The sequence below is a fragment of the Ursus americanus genome, chromosome 12, assembly GCF_024610735.1.
Source record: "Ursus americanus isolate L20-20 chromosome 12, mUrsAme1.1.p, whole genome shotgun sequence".
NCBI lineage: Eukaryota > Metazoa > Chordata > Mammalia > Carnivora > Ursidae > Ursus > Ursus americanus.
The window spans coordinates 37,865,170-37,890,608 of NC_142138.1; the positions used below are offsets into that span (position 1 = coordinate 37,865,170).

General features: G+C 38.3%; 1 protein-coding gene across 4 annotated transcripts in view; it reads right to left on the reverse strand.

The window, feature by feature from the left end:
- The window catches only part of DDAH1 (dimethylarginine dimethylaminohydrolase 1), a 130,484-nt gene that overhangs the window by 27,720 nt on the left and 77,325 nt on the right, over positions 1–25,439 (reverse strand). For all 4 annotated transcript variants that reach the window (XM_045801872.2, XM_045801869.2, XM_045801871.2 and 1 more), the window contains exons 2-4: positions 8,746–8,845; positions 2,215–2,288; positions 1,122–1,241 (exon numbers count right to left, since the gene is read on the reverse strand). In XM_045801872.2, coding sequence (XP_045657828.2) covers positions 1,122–1,241; positions 2,215–2,288; positions 8,746–8,839 — 288 coding nt within the window. In that variant the 5' untranslated portion in view covers positions 8,840–8,845. The remainder of the gene's footprint in view (positions 1–1,121; positions 1,242–2,214; positions 2,289–8,745; positions 8,846–25,439) is intronic.

The window sequence follows — 25,439 nt, forward strand, 5'->3', positions numbered from 1 at the left end:
GATACAGTAGGAGTAAAGGAAGACGGAACGGCCAGGATTGCTGGCTGGAGAAGCTGCAGGAACTGCGGCGGGGAGATCAGCAATTGGAAGGCAATGATTTCTTCTGAGACAAAATGCACAAGTCTAGCACTGAGGGCAATGAGCGAAGACCTAAAAGGGCAAGAAAATTAATTGTGTACCTTGGGACACACAGATTTCCCCTCTTTGCCCGAGAGGAGCTTCTGTCTTTGGTCCTTTAGTAAATCGTGAGGAAAGGGTGGTAATTGCAGCCCGCCATTTAGTGTTAGCCTTGTGGCCTGGGTGAGTCATTTGATTAGTTCTCATCTGCAAAATGGAAATAATACCACCTCTCTCATTTATTTATTCATCCATTCATCTAGTATTAATTAAGGGCCCACCATGGGCCAAGCGTGAAGGGGAACAATGGTGAGCAATACAGACACGGTCTTTGCCATGATGGAGCGTCCCCGTCATCTTGCGGGGGTACTACAGAGAAGGAAAGTGTCTTTGGGCTGTAAAGCACTGCAGCAGTAGAAGGTTTTCCTCATTATCAGTGACTTCCACTCTTGACCTAGCTGTGTGATTTGGGCACGTCATAATTTTTCTGGGCTTTCCTATTCTCACCTGTGAAATGAAACAAGTTCCTGTCCTAAAACTGAAGTATTCCAAATGCAAACAAAGAAGTTTTTTATGTACTTCTGTATCATGCCTTTCTAAAAGATTATTATGAAATATTTCAGACACACAAAAGGGTAAGAATAATATAACAAACGCTTGTGTACCAACTATCTTAAGAAAAGTGCTAATGGTGGCATGCCCTCCTTTTCCCCAGAGCAAATAACTGTGATGTGTTTGGTATTTCTTATTCTAAATCATGGCCTTTCGAGGATACCTGGTGTAGGAGTAAGAATGGTTCACCGGTGAAGAGTTCTTCCTACATTTAGGTGTTCCTGGTTCCCAAAGAATGTGAGGGCACGACGGTGTTGATCTGAGAAAGCTGGAGTAGCAGCCTATTCTCGTCCCGCCAGTCCTACTTGCCGCCCACCCAGCAGACAGAATTAGAAGAACCATGTGGCAGGCATTACCTGCTGCATTTCGAAGGAGCATAGTTTTGTATCTACCTTTAGGGCCTTCTGCGCAGATTCACTGGATCCAATTGCGATTAGGTTAGGCCCCGCCATGCTGCAGAAGCTCTTCAGATGCAACGCATCAGCCACCGGGACTGTGGAGACTGCGTAGTCCTATGTGTGTTATAGAAACAGGCACTTCAGAATAATTCTAAGACCAATTTAAACCTGCCTGAAACATGGCTATTTCTAGGGAGGCTACAGGGGGCCCTGGATATCTGGAAGAAAAACTGGGACCTGTAGGTTTTGGTATTGTCAGTTAAATAAAAACTACCTTTTTTTTTTTTTTTTTTTTTTTAGAAAGAGAGCATGAGCGTGTGCCTGGGGGGTGGGGAGGGGCAGAAGTAGAGGGAGAGAGAGAGTCTTAAGCAGGCTCCACTTCCAGCACAGAGCTAGGTGCAGAGCTCCATCTCAGGACCCTGAGATCAATCATGACCTGAGCTGAAATCAAGAGTTGGACCCTTCACGGACTGAGTCACCCAGGCACCCCAATAATGACTACTTTTAAGAAGAAAGTGTAGAGCCTCCTTCCAGATGTGTGATTGTGTCAACGGCTAACTTTGCTGGTTGATCCATGGAATGGGCTACTCTGGAAGGCTATATCTGAATAGCCTGTGCAAACTAGAGTCTCACGTCCTCAAGGGGAAAAGAGCTTCCTAAGCAGTCTGGTGAGCCTATTTATTAATAAATCAATGGAGTAAAGGGAACTTGAGAGGATGTATGTGCAATATTTAGCCCAGTTTCCAGCACACAGTAGGTTCTAAAAGTACAAGTGATGCTTGATTCCGTTGTGAAAGTCATTATTGTGCAGGAAATGTGCTAGGTGGCTGTATGATTATACACTGGGAAAAAACAGAAGATGTCCATAACCTTGTCTTATGTGGCTACGGTAGCCCGATGCAGCCTATTTGTTGAGAAATCTGAATTTGATAGCTCTTAAAACTTCTAGCAAATGTACAAATATTAGGAATTATTTTGCGAAGCTGGTGACATATAGATACTATTATTCATGACATGCTGATTCAATGTGTCTATGAATATTTATTAATTACTGTATGCGGGGCATCAATGATCCAACTTTACCTACCTTAAAAGTATCGGCCAAGATTTCAGCACCTCGTTGATTTGTCCTTTTGGAAAGGCCCACAAAAAATTCTCTGCCTATAATAAATGTCATGGAACACTGTGAGTACATGGCACCAATGACGGCACACTTTCTTTATCTGTAAATAATGACCTTGAAGCACCGCGCAGTTCTTTCCTACCACACAAGGCAGCTCTGCTTGCACTCTGACCTCTGCTCTCTTTACACAGGTCTGATTTCAAACTATTATCCTTAGAAATAAACTTGTTCAAATGCACAGAGGTGGAAAGTAGAATAGTGGCTGCCTGGGTCTGAGGGGGAGGAGGAACTGGGAAGTCAGTGTAGTGGGTGTGAAGTTTCAGCATGTGAAGGTGAAAACATGCTGGACATGGATGGTGGTGATGGTTGCACACTGAACTATACAATTAAAAATAGTTAAATGGTAAGTTCTATGTAGTATAGATTTTAGCACAATAAAAGAATAAACGTTCCATTTAGGAAATAACGGAATTAAACACCTTCTTGTGTAATAAAAAATTAAATAATCGCAGTGACAAGTTAGTAATGCTTCCCTTTTTTTCCCTAAAAGAATAATACTAGACATTCATGATGAAGTCAGATTCCTTTTCTTGTAAAGATGATGTAAAGGTTGGAGAAACTATCTGCGTAAAGGAAGTTTAGGGCTGATTGGTCTTCAGGCATGACCTCTAAAGAGATGTCCTTAAAACTCTTATTTGTTGTTTCAAGTCAAAACATCAGAGATGTCTATTTGCATCATACTAAAGTTTAGAAGGATGGAACTTTCTAGTCGTTTGGCTTTTCTGAAATTCCATAAATTTTCTTCTCAGAAGGCAAAACACCAAATAAAAATGGTCTCCTAGTGAGAGGCAAGCAAACAATTATAGTAGATAGTGTTAGGCAATATATAATGGTGGGGATTCTTAATGTCCCTTAATTCTTCGAAGAAGAATTCTACATGAAATACGAAAAAATATTCAAAGAGAAATCAATATATATTTTGATCCACAACATTAGGGTAAAGCATAAGAAGAAAAACCATGTAGAAAGAATTGCTTGATAGACTTTACAAATGTTACAACCTTAATCCTCATGATGTCCTTAAAAAAGAGGTTAATGACCTAGGTCAAATGATGTTATGATAAATTCCAATGGCTTATGCTCTTGGCAGTCAGAGGACTCTTTGGTGGCACACTGACAGGGTTTTTTTTTTTTGTTTTTGTTTGGTAATGGTATACCTCTGTTGTCCCTTGAGAAAACTCACTACATACAAATCAAAACTTAACTAAGGGAAAGATCTTTTACTTGGCAAAAATATTACTCACTTTGTTAAAAAAAAAAAGTCAGCTGAAACTTTAAAAAATTTTCCTTAATTCTTCTAAGATAAAAATAGATTTATAAATTAGATTTATACACAATTTTTAGGAAAAGTATTTAACAGATTAAGCAAATTTAAACAAATTTATAACAGTGGCATGTGCACTATTTCTATTTTAAAAGACTAAGGTAGCAAAGCACAAAGAAAAGCAAACTGCTTATCTCGTTTAAAAGTCAGCTGGACTTCTGTTTCTGGCAGTATCGTGTAGACACCTAAATGGTTGGTTTTGTCTGTCTTTCTTTCTTTCTTTCTTTCTTTCTTTCTTTCTTTCTTTCTTTCTTTCTTTTTCTTTCTTTCTTCCTTTCTTTCAAGATTTTATTTATCTATTTGACACAGAGAGAGAGAGCACAAGCAGAGCGAGAGGGAAAGGGAGAAGCAGGCTCCCCGCTGAGGGAGCCCAGTGCGGGGCTCGGTCCCAGGACCCTGGGATCACAACCTGAGCTGAAGGCAGACGCTTAACCAACTGAGCCACCCAGGTGCCCCAAAATTCCTTAAATGGTCTTTCTGATGAAAATAACTGAACTTCTGGAACGGAAATATTAAAAAAAATTTTTGTTGTTATGTCTTTTATGTCATCTTTTCTGTTATCAATCCACCCTTTCACCTCATTCATTTATAGGAGAAGACAGGTCATTTGTCCTATTGATGATCCTATGTTCTGGATTTGACTGCTTGCTTCCTTGTGTATTATCTAATATGAAACTATTCCTTTGTCCTTTGTATTTTCAGTAAACACATAGTTTCATGTAGATGTTTAAATAGATTCTTGTTAAAAAAAATTTTTTTTTGATAGGACTACTTCAGAGGTGGGGCTGTATTACTGTATCACATCACGAGGCACATGACTGACAGCCACATTGTCAGTGACACTAGAATAATCTGTGTGTTCAGGTGGTATCAGCCTGATTCCTCCATTATGACGTTCCCCATGATCATTATGCAGATCCATTATTTTATCAGGAATCTACATTTACTGGCTGGAATTCTAAAAAGAAGAACGTTCTCAATCAAGTATTTGGTCTATTTGAAATAGAATTCATAAAGGACAGATAGCTAAATGTCTGACTCTTTCCTCCACGTATTAACTGTCAGAGTAGTAAGATGGTGTCCCCAGCAACTTACAATAATGACCAATATGTTTTTCAAGTAACACCATTATCCAGGAATGAGTCAAAGCATAAATCATAATGGAAATCAGAAAACATGTAAAACTAAAGATAACAAATATATCAAAACACAAAGGATTCAGCTAAAGCAGTACTCGGAGGGAAAGTTATATAGCTTTAACTGCTTGCCTTAAGGCGAGAAAAGGTTCAACATTAAAGAGACAAAGTTCCAACTTGAAACGTAAGAAAAAAAGAACAATAAAAACAAAGAAATTTGAGGGAAGGAATTAAAGATAGAAACAGGAAGAGGAAGGGAAATAAACAAGAGAGAGATAATTCAACAAAGCCCAAAACTGGTTCTTTGAAAAGATGAATAAAATTGACAGATCTCTGGCACAAAAGGAAAACTGGAAGGCACAAGTAAACAATACCAAAAAAAGGGGACATAGCTATAGGGTTTGAAGCTTAAAACAGACATTAAGAAGATATGAAGAAGTTTATACCCAACATTTGGAAAACTTAGATAAAATAGATAAAATATTAGAAAACAGAACTCACAAAAACTGACTCAGAAAACCCTCAACAGTCATGCAATCATTGAAGGAATTGAATCAGTTTAAAATCTCCCCCCAGAGGAAGCACCTGGCCCACAGAGCCTGCTCATAGGTAAGTTCTACCAAAGTTCAAGGAAAGCACAATTCAACTACTACTGATTCTAGAGAGCAGAAACATAGGAAATATTCCCTAATACACGTTATGAGGTTGACATAATTCTTTTATCAAAGCCAGAGAAGGAAAGCAAGCAAGAAAAATGACAGGCCACAGAAACAAAAGTCTTAAGAAAAAAATTAACAAACTAAACCCAGCTCTAATTAAAAAGAGAGTCTATCGGGGTGCCTGGGTAGCGCAGTCGTTGGGCGTCTGCCTTCGGCTCAGGGCGTGATCCTGGCGTTCCGGGATCGAGCCCCACGTCAGGCTCCTCTGCTGGGAGCCTGCTTCTTCCTCTCCCACTCCCCTGCTGTGTTCCCTCTCTGGCTGTCTGTCTGTCACATAAATAAATAAAATCTTAAAAAAAAAAAAAAAGAGTCTATCACAATGGAGTTTGACTTCGTCCCAGGGATACAAGACTGATCAAATATCAGAAAAATCAATTAGTGCAATTAACCATATCAATAGATTCAAGAAGAAAATCATATACATTTCACTGGAGCAAAAAGACTTTATCACCAGAAACTCCATTTCTAGCTGTTCGCTTTAGAGAAACTCTTTTACACATTCCCAGGAGACACACACAAGAATGTCCATAGCAGCACTGAAGATAATTGAAAAACACTGGAAAACACTCAAATATCTATCAGCAGTAGAATGAATAAATGCACTGTGGTAATTCTTAACCATGGACTACCACACAGCAGTGAAGACAAAAAACCACGCTATACGCATCAGGTTAGATCGAAAGCAGACAAATCACAGAATACTTCATCATACAGTATGACCCTAATCATATCAAGTTATAAGACAAGCAAACATATATAAATACTCATATATAAACAACATATGATTTAGGAATGCATAGATTGAGGTAAAACTCAAAGAAAGACAAGGCACTGATTACTACAAAATGCAGGACAGTGGTTACCCCGGGCTGAAAGGAGAGAGAGGCTGGGAGTGGGCCTCCTATAGTCTTGGCAATATTCTATTTCTTAAAGCCAGGTGGCAGGCACCAGGTGCTCACTCTATCATTGGTCTTTAAACTGTACATACACATTTATAACTCTGTTTTTAATTGCTCCATATTTCACAAAAATAAAAAAATGAAAGTAGACATAAGCTGATACCTATGTAAGAGAAATAGGATTGAAATAATTTCTGCCAGTAGCTGCTCGCCTGACTCACAAGATTCCCAGTAGAACTGGGGTTGGATAGCGGCTTTCCTTCTGCCCAGTTCCTGATCAGCTGTTAACGAAGCTCTGAGTTACACAAGGAGGAGGACCCAGAATGCGTGGAAAGTGCTACAGATTTTGTTTCTTACCCAAATCTGCTGAACCCAAAAACTGAGTGGGGATGGTTGCATGATACTGTGAATGTGGTTAGTGCCACTTGAACTGTATACTTAGAAATGGTTAAGATGGCAAATTTCATATTATATGTAAAAAAGAAAAAAGAAAGAAAAAAAACTGAGAAGTAGGAAATAGAAGGCAGGACCGTGCGTCAGGCATGAATGAGGTGCCAAGAGATCCCAACGTGATCTCAGTTTTGAGTAAAATAACTTTCAAGATATTAACATAAGGATTGAATATTACCAAAATAAGCTTACAGATAATGTCAAAGGCAAGCCTCGGTATTTAGGCACCTAGTTAGAAGTTGGGGCAAAGGCAGCAGGATTGAAATGCTGTGGAAAGATCTTTGATCAAAGGAAGAGGTTCTTACAGACTAAACTGTGCCATAACATGAGAAGATTTTTATGGAATCTGTTCAGCTCAGCTGTTAAGATAGCTAAATGGCTGTGAATCAGCTTGTTTTAAACCATACTTCAAATATTATCAGTACCTGCTTACAAGAAGTTATTTATTATATGGCTATGTTCCAGTAAAAAAGAGTTTTATTGTAAGGAAGCGTGATTTACACGTCTAGCTTTTCACAAAAGCCTATTTTCTAAGAGAAACAGGCTGTTATTCTGTGCTGCCAAAAAAGAATGAAAGTGCCATCAATGGGAGACACAAAGAATATTCTAAGGGGAACTTACTAGGCAGATTGGAAAGAATGCCTGAGTCGACTTGGACGCGGCGAGAGCTGACAGTGCAGGGTAGGCCTCTTTGACCCCTTGTTATGTCTTCTTATGGCTCAATGGGTGCGCACCAGAGGCAGGGCCATTGCCTGTGACAACGGTAGCCCAGGTTGTGCAGTGCACAACTTCAGGGGGTACTTTTCAAAAGCCTGTGATAAGAATGGTGCTGCCTGGAGCTCAGCAACGCAGTGGCCACACCCATAGATATGTGACACTGAGCAAGGAACTATTCAAATGTCACAGGATAAATACCTCTCCTCCTCAAAGAACATGAATTATATCAAAATGTAAGTAATACAAAGCATTATGTTTATATTAAAATGAAGATGGCTATATTTTCTCTATATACAAGGGATTCAATATAAAAGCCACATCAGCTAAAATATTAGACTTCTAAGAAGCTTCATGTTTTCAGTGGGCCACCTGGGCTACATTCCCAAATCCCTGTAGGAGTACATCTATGAAACAGGTATTTATTCTCTGACATTCAGGGGAAAATAAATTCTCATTATAAATTAAAAATTATTATCGATTGTCTTGATTATCAGTATAACTAGAATGAATCTGGGGGATCCAAATTTTGGCACATGACTTTTGCAAAACAATAATATGATCATAAGGAGCTGGAAAGGTTAAATGCTACAATTACTGTTTCTTTAGCAGTAATATTATGCCCACTATAAAAACTGATTCTAGTTAGCTCCATAATAATATTAGCTGTTTGTATTTCGTTGAGTTCTGCTATTATTCATCCGGCATTGAAGCCAAATCAATTTGCATTGAAAATAATTTAAATTCATCTTGCTGTCTGGGCAAGAAAATTATTTGTAAACGACACATCTTGAATTAAGAATCTTTTAAATACAAACCAGAAATAATAACATGCAATGCAAAACTATGCAAACCACAAACTCACATTGTAGAATACAGTAGATGTAACCTACAAAATGATAGGTACATGCTGATAACATTTTTGTAAAAAATACACAAATATGGCATGCATACAAAAGTACTAAAAGGACATACACCCAAGTGTTGAAATGATTATCTTTGAATGAAAGGTCATTTTCATTTTATTCTCTTTTGTGCTTTCCGATATTTTCCAAATTCCCTGCAGTTAGCATTTTTACTTTGGTAATTAAAAAACAAAACAAATAAACAAACAAAAACAACCCTACAGTTAAGTGAATACAAGCCAGGTATTAGAAGTAGTTTTGGATAGGAGAAGGTGAGGATGAAGATACCTGTGAATAAGACGTCTCCACCATCTAAGGTTGCATTTTCATCTTTCATCTCTACTAGATTGAGCTGAAGTTTTTCTAATGCTTCTTTCATCATGTCAACCTGTTGAAAATAAAATGACTCAGATTGGTATCCTACAATTTTCTAACAAAAGTAACCATCTAAAACTTCTGAACACTGAATCATGCTCTTACATACACAAGTGCGTACACACACACACACACACACACACACACACACCCTTGTGAATATATGAATATATGTAGTGTAGTTTGGATTTGCAATGACCATTTGCAAGAGAAAAAATTATCTATTAGAAATTGTCCATTTTGTCTCTGTCTATATGCTAAAGTCAATATTATAGTCCCTTTTTCTGTTGGAGGCTGACTGGTTAGGACACTGTTGGAGGCTGACTAGTTAGGGCATATGAGTCAAGAAAGGTGGAAGGCAGAACAAATCCTCCGATTCTTGCCAGAAAGCACAAGATTTAATTTTAAACCTTAAGTCAGTAAGTCAGTCAGCATTGCATACACTGAGTAATATATGGAAGAAGTATCAATGACAACAACCAGTTACTTGAAATCTCAGCCCACAGGACAGTCATTGTTTTCTGTTCAAATATTTTCTAAAATGTCAGAACCTTCTCTGTAAGTCTGAACTGCTAATTAAATTTAATCTAGGTCCCTAAGGGTGATTAACAAATACAGTAATTTCAATCAAACCAAAGAATACTTGAAAAATGAATTTCGGGGCTTTCCAGGATTGCAGGGTATAGTGTAAAGCACAGAGATATTCTGGGCTGAATTAGGGAATACTTCTAGTGAGGTTTATTTTTATGCAAGAAAAAAAATTTAAGGCATAACAAATGCCTTTTGAAATGTACAGTTTAATTCAAGTCCTTCCAGCAGCTCAACAATTTAAATATTTCTGAAGGTCTCTTATAACCTTTGACATGGTGAAGACCTACATCAAGAAAACAAGAATAGGGGCCAAAGGAAAAACAAGAGATCACATGATACCGAGAAAAGGAGGAAGTTCTGCCAAAATACAGCATGCCCAGGACACATACTGAATTGTCAATGAAGAGTTTAGGAGAAACAACTACAGCAGAGCAACTTCTCGAGTAATCAAAATATGGAAAGATTCTGACAACAAGCCTGACATTCATGCAGTCAAGAAAAAAAGAGGATACAAATTAAAATAAATATATCATCTCATCCTTGTCCTGGAACTCATGTAAAAATTCCACAAACCAGAGTGACTCAGAACAATAAAAAATTATTTCCATGGACAACATGGTCTTCATGTTGTAATAAATATATCTAGTGTTCTCTTTTAACAGCAGAATAGGTTTTTCTATGTAACAGGAAGGGGAATCATTACCGTAGCATAAAAAAAGAAACAAAATAACATTTACCATGGCTTGGGCTACAGTGAACTCAGGAAAACACAGAACTGTTTCCTTCTGTCATCTGCCTCTGGGTCTATGGAAAATTCTCTGAGCATGGAGAGAGATCTTTAGAATGTAGCTACTGTCCCTTTTGTCTGTCTTATGATGTTACTGCTTCTATTGTAACTTAACATTTCAAAGATTACTAGGGATACAGCAATAACATGTATTATGGTCTGAAAAATATATATGTAACTTTGTTCGATTCTTAAGAGTTTCAAGAGGAACTTTATTCAATTCTTAGGAATTTAAGAGAACAGAAGTAGGGAGGCTATTATATACCAGTTTCAGAAATATTGTATTTCTTTAAAAGTCCTGTGTCTTTCAAATTAAAGTTTCAGAGGATAAAATGCTTGTGGTTTCTTAAAAGTTAAAACAGCTGCACCAATATGAAAAAACTGGCTTTTGCGCAAGGCTCATACTTTTTTTTTTTCTCCTTAACTATTCAGTCACATCTATATAAACAAAGTCATCGGGATAGGTCCATAACACAAACATTGATGATACCATATTACTTTCAGAGTTAAGGGTATGGACAAGTTTAAAAAATTTTTAAATGTCAAGTAAATAGTTCTGAGAATTGTAGAACCATATGGCATCAAACTGGCAATGCTAACTCCAGGGAAATTTCTGGAGAAGAAGCAAGAGAGGCTGAACCTGGAGGCTGTACACTGAGAACCGCAAACTCTTGGCATAGCGGTTCCACGAAGCCGACACACTCAGCTGCAAACAAGGCCCAGTATCGCCCTGACACACGGACCCAGAGCAAGTCAGTTTTTCAGGCAGTTAGAATACTAAATATAACTAAAGAAGTGGGAATTTTTGCAGGAAAAGATCCAAACCATGAGCCTTCAAAGAAACTGCCCATTCTGCGGTTACATAGCCATGGTTAATGTTGACTTAATTAACTTTCAAGAGGAAAAAAAAAAAAAAAGACCAAACAACACACCCACCTTTCCCTGAGACACTAACCTTGCAGAGTGGAACTTAGCATTACTCAGGGTGGAGAGAAACTGTCAGACAAACAGCATTAGTTCTAAAGGTTGAGTTGAATAGTTCATTTCAGCCCATGAAATTAGAAATACAGGGGTGAATCAGAGAAACAACCTTAATTAATTTAAAACCTAACGGTATTATTTTCATACTCTAAAAATTTACGAGGCCTTTATCCGTCCCCTTTCCACTCTGACTGCACTTTGTTTTGTTCTTTTATTTTGTACTCCCGTTACTTTTTGCCCCCTCTTTGCTCCTCTCCCATCCTTTGCTAAAGATTCCTTCCCTGACCACAGTGGGTTCGGACCACCTCTGTGGCTTCCAACCATCCAACCCACATGTCTTTCTCAAGAGCTGGTACTAGTTTTGAGGTCATTATCTTTTCCTCTTCTTCTTCCTTCCCTTCCCACCTCCTTTTCCTTCTTTCTTTCTTTTCTTTTTTTTTCCCCTGGAGTCAACACTGTAGAGCTCTTGGGGTTACACAGACAGAGGCATCCCCTGGGAATGTCTGCATAGTGTACTGTTATCATCAAGGGCCTGGGATTCAAATCCCAATCGGCTACTTATTAGCCAGTGATAGCTTGTTTAACTTTCTGTACCTCAGTTTTCTCATCTTTAAAATGGGTGGTTAGTTATAATGGTACCAAGTTCCTAGGCTCCTCCTGATGATGAGATACACGTAAAGCACTTAGCACACTGTTATTGCTCAATAAATATTAGATAGGACTTCTATCATTTTGATGAATATCAGCTTATGTGGACCCAATGACAAATACTTGTACTATGAAACTGACCCACAAAAGAAAGCTGTTGCTTTTTCTTACATTCGGACAAATTTCTTATGTTTTACTCCCATGACAGATCCCATCTGCTTTCCAGTGAATTAAAATTACAGTCTTTTCTGCAAAGCCAATGTAAAGTTAGAACACATACACTGAAGACACATTGAAGTATAAATCATGCCAGTTTGATTTCCTTCCAGCTTCTGGACTCTGTCAGGCTATGAGGCAGATTTCTTGTACAATACTGCTTTCAAACAGCCCCCTAGCTGTGCTACGTAAGGTGGGAAGTGGGCCTGTCTGGTAAGATGTCGCACAGGACTCAGAGGAGCGTCAGCCAAGATGATACAGAATGATTACGGTTTCTGAAGATAGGACCACTCTAAAGGACTCAATCTAAAGAATTCCCCCCTCTTTTTCAATGCCAGGTCCCTTTCCCTACATCTTCTGTTCTACTCTCTTCTCACCTTCTTTCACAGCCCTCATTTCTGTTCCCTCATTTGTCCTTCGTGTTTACATCATCACTCTGTCTTCTCATTTCACTCCTTTTGGGTTCTCACTGTGAATGGAAAGAATTGGGGATTTGAACTATTAGGTATGTTACTTGGGACGCGTTACACTTTCTGAGCCTTGGTTTCCTAGTCTACAAATGGGATAGTGTTTTCTCTCTAACAGGGATTGTGTAACAAATAAGCTAATACATAGTGCCTGGCACACTGCACTCAATACCAGTGCTTGCTGGTGTTATTGTTTCGCCCTAAAATTAGCTCGGTGCTTGGTTTGGATTGTGGCTACATTTCAAAAAGAAATAAAAGACAAAAATATACCATTTGATCCCAACTCTTCTTTTCCTCTTGCAAAATTTCCCCCAGACATAAAATACTAAAACAAATATAAACCTTACACATTTTTATTGGGAAGTTATATTCACGATAGCTTGCAAGAGCACTGTAATTAGTTCAATATTCTTTACTGAGATGCCGACATTTTCCAGTCAGCCCTGTCCAAAGTTGCCTTTGCTGACTCAACAACGTCCACATTGAATGTTTCACATCTTCACTTTGGATGTCATGAATGTGTTCACAAGACCTGATGAGCAGTTTTGTGCTGCAGTCCCATTAAGAGTCTGCACCAACTTGTTTGCCAAGCTGCTCTCCTGTAGCTGCTTCTGCTCAGTGCGGTGCCAGATCTTACGACTCCAAATGAGGACCTTGGCTTTGGCTGGTCTGTGGCCGATAGGCCTCTGTCCCCCACAGACCTGCCACGTGTTGGGAGCTGTGCTATCAACACTATTGCCACTAGGTTTTCAATGCCCATTTCAATGTTCCAAGTCCCTTCATTACTCATCGTATCATATTATAAGAGCTTTAAAATTATACCGTTATCCTATCTAGCTCTTAAATGCTGAATAGCAGCAACATGGCTTTGCTGGTAGTCAAATAGTTTCATTTTCTCAATTTGTTGATTTTGTTTAGCCTTTCAGTGTTAAGTGTGACATGTAGATAATGCCGAGGAAGCCGCTCAAGAAGTTGATGTGACGTCTCTATCACGTCAAGGCACAGCTGGCTTGAAACTTGTTGATACATCAAAGTTACACTGTGTCGTCCCTGGTCACATTCAAAAGGCCACATTTCATTTGTACCACTTCAATGTTCTTTGTTAGTCAGCACGTCTTTGATCCTGTGGCCACTTGGACTAGTGAACATTTGGCTGATTTTATAACAATACTTAATGTCTCTATCATGCTTTTATATATCTTTTCTCATTTAATCAACATTTCAGTTCAACAAACATTTAGTAGATACCAATTTTTTTGTTTTCAATCAGGCTACAAATATTTAGAAAAACACAAAAGCACAGTCTCTGTTCCTGGGAAAATAACAAGCCAGTGGGGCAGATATACCTTATGGATATTGGTGATAATGAAATACTTGTGATGGCAGTAAGGATAGGCATTAGTATACCCATTTTACATACAAGTATTGAAGCTAGAGGAGGTTGACTGATCTGCTGAGTCAAGCTTCCTGAGTCCATGCTCCTGCTTGTGTTCCTATTCACTGAACTGTGTGATTACGATTTTCCTGAAGTCTCATCACAAAGCAAAGCCCACAACAGAATTGAACTCATGCATTCTGTTTTCCAGCTCTGTACATTTAAGTCCACTTGGTATGGCAAGATTCTATTCCAGGTGACTCTAGATTCCATGATCTCTTCATTTCAGAGATGAGTGACATTTCTGTATGCTACGGCCTTAGGATGCTAGGGTATAGTATAATTGAAATGCTAAGTAATAGGAACAGAATGTATAAACCACACCAGGAATGCTCACCAATGACAGCTTGCATATGAATTACCCCCCTTCAACTTTGGGATGCCTGAGGTTTGTTGAGTGGTTTATTCCTTAACTTTTCCACATGTGCTAATTAAATTACTAAAACTAACCAGACCTACCAAAAAAAAAAAAAAAAAAGATCAAGGAGAGGCTTAACATACTAAATGACTCAGTCTTAAAAATTCCTAAGTAAAAACATATTGGAATCCTCTGCTATTGGAAGAATGAAACTTTTAGGAGGAATTTAATTAGCAATGATAACAGCAAACATTTACGTAGTCTTCCAATGTGCCAATCTCTTAAGAACTCATATTTAACTAATCTAACCCTCATAATCCAATCAAACAAGTACAAGCATTATTTCTGTTTTAGAGGTGAGGAAGCAGAGGCACAGTAGGTGACTTGCCCAAGGTCTTACAGCAGCAGAGCTGAGATTTGAACTCAGAGAACTTTACTCTGCAGTTTGTGTTCTTCCCTATATAACTTGTCACTAACAAGAAGATAATTTATATATCTATTATGTAGTCAAATGAAAATAAATATTGGAAAAGATATAAGACTCTTAAAAACAGACTATGTTCACTTTATTTATTTGAATAAAAATGTGTACTCAGACATTCTAGAGGAATGGGGGGGGAAGAGGCTACAAACTGCAGCAATGTGAACTTACGTTTGGTTTCTAAAGGTCCTCTTGTTTTCCTAAGCAAATACAAACTAATGAATTTTGGGAGCCACTACTTTATCCTTCCAATTTCTAGATTAGATTATGAGGAGTTACTTGCAGAGCAATCTTTAGACAGTCAACAAATGTATCTTAATTGCAATAAGATTACAAAAGCACATGGACATGAAGATACACACCAAACCATGTCATCATACATATTCCAAACCAACTCAATCAACTGGGAAAGATTCTGAGAATCTACCACATTGGGACATATGGAGCAAGAATTCTTAGATACCCAAGGCTATCGGCACTTGATGCATAGGCCGGGGACCAATCTCTCCCTTTGAGTGTTGAAAGAACATATAAATATGATGGCATATCACTCCTGTGAGTAGGCATGTTTTATGCCACAGGTAAAGATATTTTGCAGATGCAATTAAATCTCTAATTAGTTGACTTGAGTTAATCAAAAGGGAGATTATCTTGGGTGGGCCTGACCTAATCAAGTGAGCTCTTAAAAGGGAGTTTACAGGTCAGAGATGGAAGAAGTCAGAGTGATGTTGTCCTACCAGTTTGGAAAAAAGCAAACAGTCATGTCAGGACCTGCCTGTGGAGGGACTCCTACAGAGCAGCCTCTAGGAACTGAGAGCAACTCCTAGTCAAAAGCCAGCAAAAAAACGGGGACCTCAATCCTACAACCAAAAGGAATTGAATTCAGCCTACAGCCTGAATGAGCCTGGAAGAAGATCTAAGCTCCAGATGAGAACAGAGCCCAGCCAACAACCAGGCATGCCATGCCCAGACTTCCAATCTGTGAAATCTGTGAGATGATAAGTAGGTGTTCTTTTAAGTGCTATGTTTATGGTAAGCGATTACACAGCAATAGAAAATTAATACAGAAAGCCCCAAATTTAAACATATTTTATTTTGAAAATTTATTTATAAAGGCCTTTGATCAGAAGGAAAATGTTGAGCTAAATGCTTATTTCCAGTTGTTTGTCCAGAAAATGGTGCAAAATTTCTTAAGATGTTCCTAAGAAATTCCCAAGAAAACAATGTTTTGCATGAGTTTAAAGTCCCAGATTCACCAACTTCCTTAATCCATTATTTACTGAAATGTACAGTTATATTTTAAAATACGGAAAACAAGTTGCAATACTGTTTTTTTATAAAATTACCAATCTAATACACTGCTCATAGAAGTGAAAATGTAAAAGTATATACCTAAGTAGTAATACAAAGTAAATATGTGCCTTGAGCCCCCTCAATCTTATTCTCAGTTATCATTCCTTCAGTAAATATCAAGGGTCTGTTCTGAGCTAGATACCATGATAGACAGTGATCAGTGGTCATCAAAAAATAGACATGACCCCTGCTATATAGTGCCTTTAGGGTGATAGATATTAGAGATTCACCCAAGTCAATATATAGTTATACATTATGATAAGGGCTATGCAAGAAAACAACAGTGTGCTTTGAGAACTAAGAAGGGTACATGATTCAGGGGGTCACGGAAGGTCACTTTGAGGAAGTAACATTTAAACTAAGAAATAAAAATGTTAATAATGGTTATCTATTCCTGCTGCTGGGTCATCTGGAAGTCTTCCTTAGAAATAAAACGGGTTTCTGGATGATTCTCAGATCATAAATAGTTCCGCTTAATATATGAAAAATCAATTAAGGGCTTACTGTGCTAGGAAAATGGTCAATAGAACTGGAAATTGTGTATTACATTAAAATCTTCAAAAGTTATCAGACAGAGTCAAGTAAATGTCATTAATCCTGTGATTATTCTGGGAACTCATGACATTCACGACGGCCAACATGTATGAAAGTTTTATAACTACCTCATTCATTTTCCTTTTATTGAGCTTTAATAATAATAACTGTTGCATGACAAAGATCTCTGAAACATTTCCCACACACTATTAAATATCCATTGCATTTCCCCCATTGATTTCTTGGATTTCTAAACTTATTAGTTTATCTCTAGTGATATGGATTTCTAAATGTATTGGTTTATCTTTAGTGACAAGTTCTAAAAATTAACCAGGATATTTAGCATCTTGGTTTCCATATTTGTAAAAGGAGGGAGTAGAGCTTAAAAATGAAGTCATTTCCAGCTCTAGATTTCAGAGTTGTAGTTTTAAAATGGTTTTTGGCATTCATAAATGTGACTCTAACTGTAATTCTATTTCCCTCCAAGAGAGTTTACTGAAAACATCCCAGATGGTTATTCACGCATAAAGTATTCTGATGTTTAAGGAAATTCAGTCAGAAGCAAGAAGCTGAGTATATTGATGGGGGAAGAGATGGTAAACCCCAAACTAGATTTAAAAATGTGAGTAGGATGAAAACCCTCAGAAACCAACAGAAGGATTTTGCTGTAGTGGGAAAAACTATATCTGGAGAACAAGGTGTGTGAGTGTCAACTTAACACTAACTTATGATACTTTGTGGGTTTTTTTTTTTTAGTGCTAATTACCTGCCCACAGTGATAATAATTACACTATGTGGAGCATCAGTAATTTTCTCACGAGAAAACAGCTATCAGGCCCTGCTTAGCTGCTAACCTCCGCGTCCTTTCTCATATCTACATGTAGTAGAGGAGACTTCATCAATTTTGGGTTCATCCCTACCCAGTTCCCAGCATCAATCACCATCTGAAAAGGGGGAGCTAACGAGCTCCAGGCCAATCCTCCTGAGACTCAGCATTAAGTCATTCTTTATGCTTTGTTCCACTTTAGACCATATACCTAGGTGCTACTTTGGTTCTTTTCCTGGGAGTCCTGTTCCAGTAGCTTATCCCAATCTCTTCCTATGAGTAGGAACCTTCTCTGTGCTGTCTCAAAAGATCTGAACCTTCATCCTACAGCCCTGCACTGTAGATGGGCTTTGTAGGTGCACCTACTACACGCAAGTGGGGCTTGTCATCTCTATCTCCCCAACATAGAATCAGTATCCCCAAGGGCTGAGGAATCTACCTCTTAACTACTCATAACTCTGGCCCTCTTTTACAATATCAATATCACAGACTTAACTTATCGTCATTAATAATGTGTAAAATTTATTAAACTCTTTCTAAGTGCTCAGCATTGTGCTAGGTGATTTTACATGGGTTACCTCACTTAATAATACCATATCCCTTCGGGTACCTCCTACTCTGAATCAGTCATCGTAGTCCCATCCCCCTCGCCAGGGATGGGCGCAAATAACCTAATTTTGGCCACAGAGGGGAAGTCCGTTGAAAGGATCCTGGAGGTATAGAGAGAAACGTAATCCCACCTCTTCTTTTGAACATTGCCCTGTCCGGATATGGTACCTGGCACTGGTGCTGGTCTGAGAACACAACTGTCATCAAGGATGATAGGGCAGAAAGATGGAAAGAACTGGGTCCTTGATGACACCGTTGAGCTGAAGAATCAATCAATCCTGGAGTCCTGAAGTTCTTGGCATATGTAATTTTTCATTTCCTTAACCAGTTTGAATTGAGTCTCTGTTAGTTGTAGCTAAAAGCAACTCATTTACTTATATAACAAAACTGACAAGCAGTATGCAATTTAGACCACATTACTGAAACTCATTAAGTCCTGTTGTAGAGACAACTATTACATGGAGGGCTTTTCTTTCTCTAGAAATATACCACGGCTTGCCATTCAACAAATTACACAATATGTAAGGAGTTATTTTAACTGATAATACCTGCTATCATGGCTGATAAGAATGTTGATCAAATGCCATTGGTGACACTCAGACCATCCTGTCTATAGAAAACAGCAGATTGTAAATAATAATTTGTAAAGCCAAAAGGAAGTATTATACTGTCTCAATTCTCTAGATGAAGCACAATTACTACAGCTCCGTATATCAGAGTTGGAAGTTAATGTGCCAACACTCCCATCTCTGCACTAGTACTCAGATCTGGAGGACATGGGAATAGAAAGACTTGATAAGAATTCAGAAGGAAAATCAATGGGGCCAGAGTACCCAGGAGAGATAAAAATAGCTCTGAAGAAAACTGGGAAAGATCCCTCTCATTATTTAGAAATTTCTAGATATTCAAAGGCCGCTCCAGGAAGCTGGACCGCTGTATGTACATGAATGAAACTGGACTACTTCCTAACACCATACACAAAAATAAACTCAAGATGGATTAAAGACATAAACATAAGACCTGAAACCATAAAAAGTCCTAGAAGAGAACATAGCCAGTAATTTCTTTGACAGCAGCCATAGCAACATTTTTCTAGATACATCTCCTAAGGCAAGGGAAACAAAAGCAAAAATAAACTATTGGGACTACACCAAGATAAAAAGCTTTTGCACATCAAAGGAAACCATCAATAAACCAAAAAGACAACCTACCGAATGGGAGAAGATATCTGCAAATGACGTATCTCATAAGGGGTTAATATCCAAAATATGTAAGTTACTTATACAACTTAACACCAAAAAAACAAACAATTTGATTAAAAAACGGGCAGAGGAAACTGGTGCAGCCACTCTGGAAAACAGTATGGAGATTCCTCAAAAAATTAAAAACAGAGCTACTCTATGATCCAGCAATTGCATTACTAGGTATTTACCCAAAGAATACAAAAATACTAATTCAAAGGAATCCATGCAGCATTATCTGCAACAGCCAAATTATGGAAACAGCCCAAGTACCCATCGACTGACAAATGAATATATATATTCATATGTATATATGAATATATACATATATCACATTTTCTTTAGTCTCAGTCATAAAAAAGAATGAAATCTTGCCATTTGCAACAACATGATGGAGCTAGAGAGTATAATGCTAAGCAAAATAAGTCAGTCAGAGAAAGACAAATACTATACAATTTCACTCATATGAAGAATTTAAAAAACAAAACAAATGAACAAAGGGGAAAAAGAGAGAGAAAGAGAGAGAGAGGCAAAACAAGAAACAGACTCTTAACTATAGAGAACAAACTGACGGTTACCAGAGGGAAGGTGGGTTAAATAGGTGATGGGGATTAAGAAGTGCACCTGTGAGGGGCACTGGGTGATGTATTTCTAGGGCCTACAATAGTGTCAAGTGTGTTAAGGTGTTGAATCACTATATCGTACACTTGAAACTAATATTACACTGTATGTTAACTAACTGGAATTTTAGTAAAAACTTAAATAAAAAAATGAATAAAAATATGGGCAGAGGGCCTGAATAGACATTTTTCCAAAGAAGACATAAAGATGGCTAACAGATGCATGAAAAGATACTCAGCATCACTCATCATCAGGGAAATGCAAGTCAAAACCACCATGAGATATCACCTCACACCTGTTAGAATGGCTAACATCAAGAAGACAAGAATTATTGGTGAGGGTGTTGGAGAAAAAGGAACCTTGTGCACTGTTAGTGGGAATGTAAATTGGTACAGCCACTGTGGAAAAGAGGATGGAGTTTCCTCAAAAAATTAAAAATAGAAATACCATATGATCCAGTAATTCCACCACTGGGTATTTACCCAGGGAAAATTAACACTCTAACTCAAAAAGATATATGCACCCCTACGTTTATTGCAGGGTTATTTACAATAGTCAAGACATGGAAGCAGCCTAAGTGTCCATCAATAGGCGAATGGATATGTGGTATACACATGCGTGCACACGCATGCGCGCGCACACACACACACACACACACTGGAATATTACACGCCATAAAAAGGATGAGATTGTACCATCTGAGACAGCATGGATGGACCCAAAGAGAATTATGCTAAGTGAAATAAGTCAGACTGAAAAAGACAAATACCTATGATTTCACTCATTAATGGAGTCTAAAAATATGAATTGAAAAAAAGCAGAATCAGAGCTATAAATACAAAGAACAAACTGATGGTTACCAGAGCAAAGAGGGGTGGGGAATTGGGCAAAATGGGTGAAAGGAAGAGGGAAATACAGGCCTCCAGTTATGGAAGGAGTAAATCACAGGAATAAGTAGCGGATCATAAGGAATATAGTCAGCGATACTGTAACAGTGAGGTAATGGGACAGATGGTAGTTATACTAGTGGTGAACATACAGCATAATGTATAAACTTGTCAAATCACTAAGTTGTACACATGAAACCAATGCAACATTGTGTGTCAACTATACTAAAAAAACCCCAAACAAAACAAAAACAAAAAAAAACAAAAACCAGACAAAAATCCAGAGGCCCCTCCATAAAGATGTCACAACAAGACAGTTTCCCAGAAGAAGACTGAAAGTAACATTTATCTTTTTAAATGAAAAACAAGGCAGGAACTCTGCTGGTCTTATCACTCTCCTGACATATAATGTACTAATTCAAGTGGCCCATTTCCTTGTTGAAAATAATGACACAATACATGTACTGAGTGTCTAAGAGCCACTGACATTCTGTCTGCAGAGAACAAACAGAAATATGATTTGTCACCAAATACCAAATAAAAATAAGTGTTACCTGCTAAAAGGTTTGCAACATTTAGTATGTTAAAAACTAGGGAACTGACAAGGTACTCAAATTTTAAAGTAATTTTCCCAAAAGTCGAGAAGCATAAAGATTTGCTGCACACGCCATCCAAAATAAGCACCGGACATAGAACTTGAAGTGCCCATAAAAGTTCAGAGAAGCTGTATGCTGCCATTTATAAAGGCAAACAGGTGTAAAGTATGACAAATATTTTGTATGTCCAGTACACAATTAATACCTTGTAGGCATTAAGTTGCCTTAAAAGCCTTCCAAGAGACCCCAGGGCCCACCCCACCGGGAGGCTTTGGCTGGGCTGGATATACCTTCTATGCACTCCCATGTTTCCCAGGGCATTCTACTAACAAAAGATCTGGTCACAACAGACTCTCCATATATTTACTGAAGGAATAGCTGAAAAACTCTGCACGTTACACATAATTTCTAGAAATGTTATAATAAACTTATGGCTCACTTAAAAATATCCACTTTGTCTAGCCAAGGCATAGTTGCAAGGTGGGGTGACCTCTTCTGGACAACTCCTATGGCATTTCAATGGTAAGCAGATTGATCTTTATTTCTAAAGACCTCCAAGCGGGAAAACTATCCTTGGTCTATTTGTCACAATAATCATTAACTGCCAGTCGTCTCTTTACCATCTTTAATAATTTCATTCATTTACCCAGTTATTCAAAAAATATCTATTGAACATTCTTAATACACCTGGCCCTATTGTGGGCCCTAGAAATACATCAGTGAAGAGAGAAGATCCTTGTGTATATTCTTGTGGGAAAATGGAGAGATAGACAATAAATAATAAATAGAAAAATATTAGGTAGTAGTAGGTATTATATAGAGAGTTTATTCAAGGTATGTGGCATACGGGCATACCTCATTTTATGGCACTTTATTGCACTTTGCATCTACTTTTTTTTTTTTTAACAAATTGAAGGCTTGTGTCAGCTCTGCATTGAGCAAGACTATTAATGCCATTTTACCAATAGCATGTGTTCATTTTGTGTCTCAAAACGTGTTCATTTTTGTAATTCCTACAATACTTCAAACTTTTTCATTCTTTGTTATGGGGATCTGTGATTAGTGATCTTTGATGTCACTACTGTAATTGTTTTGGGGAGCCACTAACCACACCATATAAGATGGCGAACTTAATTGATAAATGTTGTATGTATGACTGTTCCAATGACCAGCTGTTTCCCTATCTCTCCTCCTCTGCTCAGGCCTCCCTATTCCCTGAGACACAACAATATTGAAATTAGACCAATTAATAGCCCTACAAGGGCCTCTAAGGAAAGGCTGAGTCTCACTTTAAATCAAAACCTAGAAATGATTAAGCTTAGTGAAGAAGGCACGTCAAAAGCCAAGTTAGGAAGAAAGCTAGACATCTTTCACCAAACAGCCAAGTTGTGAATACAAAGAAAAAGTTCTTGGGGCGCCTGGGTGGCACAGCGGTTAAGCGTCTGCCTTCGGCTCAGGGCGTGATCCTGGCATTCTGGGATCGAGCCCCACATCAGGCTCCTCTGCTATGAGCCTGCTTCTTCCTCTCCCACTCCCCCTGCTTGTGTTCCCTCTCTCGCTGGCTGTCTCTATCTCTGTCTCTGTCAAATAAATAAAAAAAAAGAAAAAGAAAAAGAAAAAGTTCTTGAAGGAAATTAAAAGTGTTAACTCCAGTGAACACAGAAATGAAAAGAAAGCAGAACAGCTTTATTGCTGATATGGAAAAAGGTTTTAGTGGTCTGGATAGAAGACCAAACCAACCATCCCAGTCCCTTAAGCCAAAGTCTAATTCACAGCAAGGCCCTAACTTCTATGAAGGCTGAGAGGGGTGAGGAAGCTGCAAAAGAAAATTTTGAGCAACAGAGGTTGGTTCATGAGGTTTAAGGAAAGAAGTCTTCTCCAAAACATAGAAGTGCAAGGTGAAGCAGCAGGTGCTGACGTAGAAGCGGCAGAAGTGATGTAGAAGCGGCAAAAGTTACGCAGAAGTTCTAGCTACGAGAACTCATGAAGGTGGCTACACTAACAACAGATCTTCAATGTAGATGCAACAGCCTTCTACTGGAAGAAGATGCTTTCTAGGACTTTCTTAGCCAAGGAGGAGAAGTCAATGCCTGACTTCAAAGCTTCAAAGACAGCCTGACTCTGCTGTTAGGGGCTAATGAAGCGCCCCCACCCTCTTTAAAATCATCATTTTAAGTCAAAGCCCAATGCTTATGCATCCTTCTGAAAATCCTAGGGTTAAGAATTATGATAAATCTATTAATGCTCTATTAATGGAACAATAAAGCCTGGATGATGGCACATCTGTTTAAAATGAGGTTTACTGAATATTTTAAGCCCACTATTGAAGCCTACAGCTCAGGAAAAAATTTTCCTTAAAAAAATTATTGCTTATTGACAATGCACCTGGTACCTAAGAGCTCTGATGGAGGAGAGGACGATGAGATTAATATTGTTTACACGCCTGCTAATACAACATCTATTCTGTAGCCCATGGATCTACAAGTAACTTTAACTTTTAGGTTTTGTTATTTAAGAAATACATTTTGTAGGGGGCGCCTGGGTAGCGCAGTCGTTAAAGCGTCTGCCTTCGGCTCAGGGCGTGATCCTGGCGTTCCGGGATCGAGTCCCACATCGGGCCCCTCCGCTGGGAGCCTGCTTCTTCCTCTCTCACTCGCCTGCTGTGTTCCCTCTCTCGCTGGCTGTCTCTCTGTCACATAAATAATAAAAAACAAAATAAAATCTTTAAAAAAAAAAAAAAAAAGAAATACATTTTGTAGGGCTATATGTGCCAAAGATAGTGATCCCTCTGATGGATCTGGGCAAAGTACATTGAAAACCTTTTGGAAAGGTTTTCAATAAATGCCATTAAGAACATTTGTGATTTGTGGAAAGAGGTTAAAATATCAACATTAACAGGATTTGGAAGATGTTGGTTCTAACTCTCATGGATGACTTTGAGGGGCTCAGTAAAGGAAGTAACTACAGATGTGGTGGAAACAGCAAGTGAACTAGAATTAGAAGTGAAGCCTGAAGATGTGACTGAATGGCTGAAATTTCATGATAAAACTTTTATGGATGAGGACTTGCTTCTTATGAGTGAGCAAAGAAAGTGGTTTCTTGAGATGGAATCTACTCCTGGTGTAGTGCTCTGAAGATTATTGAAATCACAACAAAGGATATACAATATCACATAAGCCTAGTTGATAAAGCAATGGCAGGGTTTGAGATGATAGACTCCAATTTTGAATGAAGTTTTGTTGGTAAAATACTATCAAACAGTATGACATGCTACAGAGAAATTGCTGGTGAAAGGAAGAGTCAATCGATGTGGAAAACTTCATTGTTGTCTTATTTTAAGAAGTTTCCACAGTCACCTCAACCTTCAGCAACCACTACCCCATCAGTCAGCAGCCATCAACATTGAGGCAAGACCCTCCCCCAGCAAAAGGACTCACTGAAAGCTCAGATGATTATAGCATTATTTTCTTAGCAATAATGTAGTTTTCAATTACAGTATACATATTGTTTTTCAGACATAATGCTATTGTGCACTTAAAAGACTACAGTATAAACATAACGTTTATATGTACTGGGAAACCAAAAAATTCAATTGGCTCACTTCATTGTTGTGATGTGGAACTGAACATGTCATATCAAGGTGTGCCTAGAAAATGAGTGGGCTTGATTGGGAGGTCAGGAATAATAGCCTTTCAGAACATGTGACATATGTATGAGTCAACTGAAAGAATCAACCGTTGCCATCAGGGAGAAGAATGTTCCAACAAGAGCCAATGCAAACTTCTTAAGGTGGGAACAAGTTTAATTTGTTCAAGGAACAGAAAGATAGCCAGTATGGGGCTAAACGAACAGGGCAAGTGTTATGAGATGAATTGTCTCCCCCCAAAATTCATATGTTGAAATTCTAATCCCCAGTATTTTGAAATGTGATTGAATTTGGAGATAAGACCTTTAAAGAGATAATTAAGTTAAAATG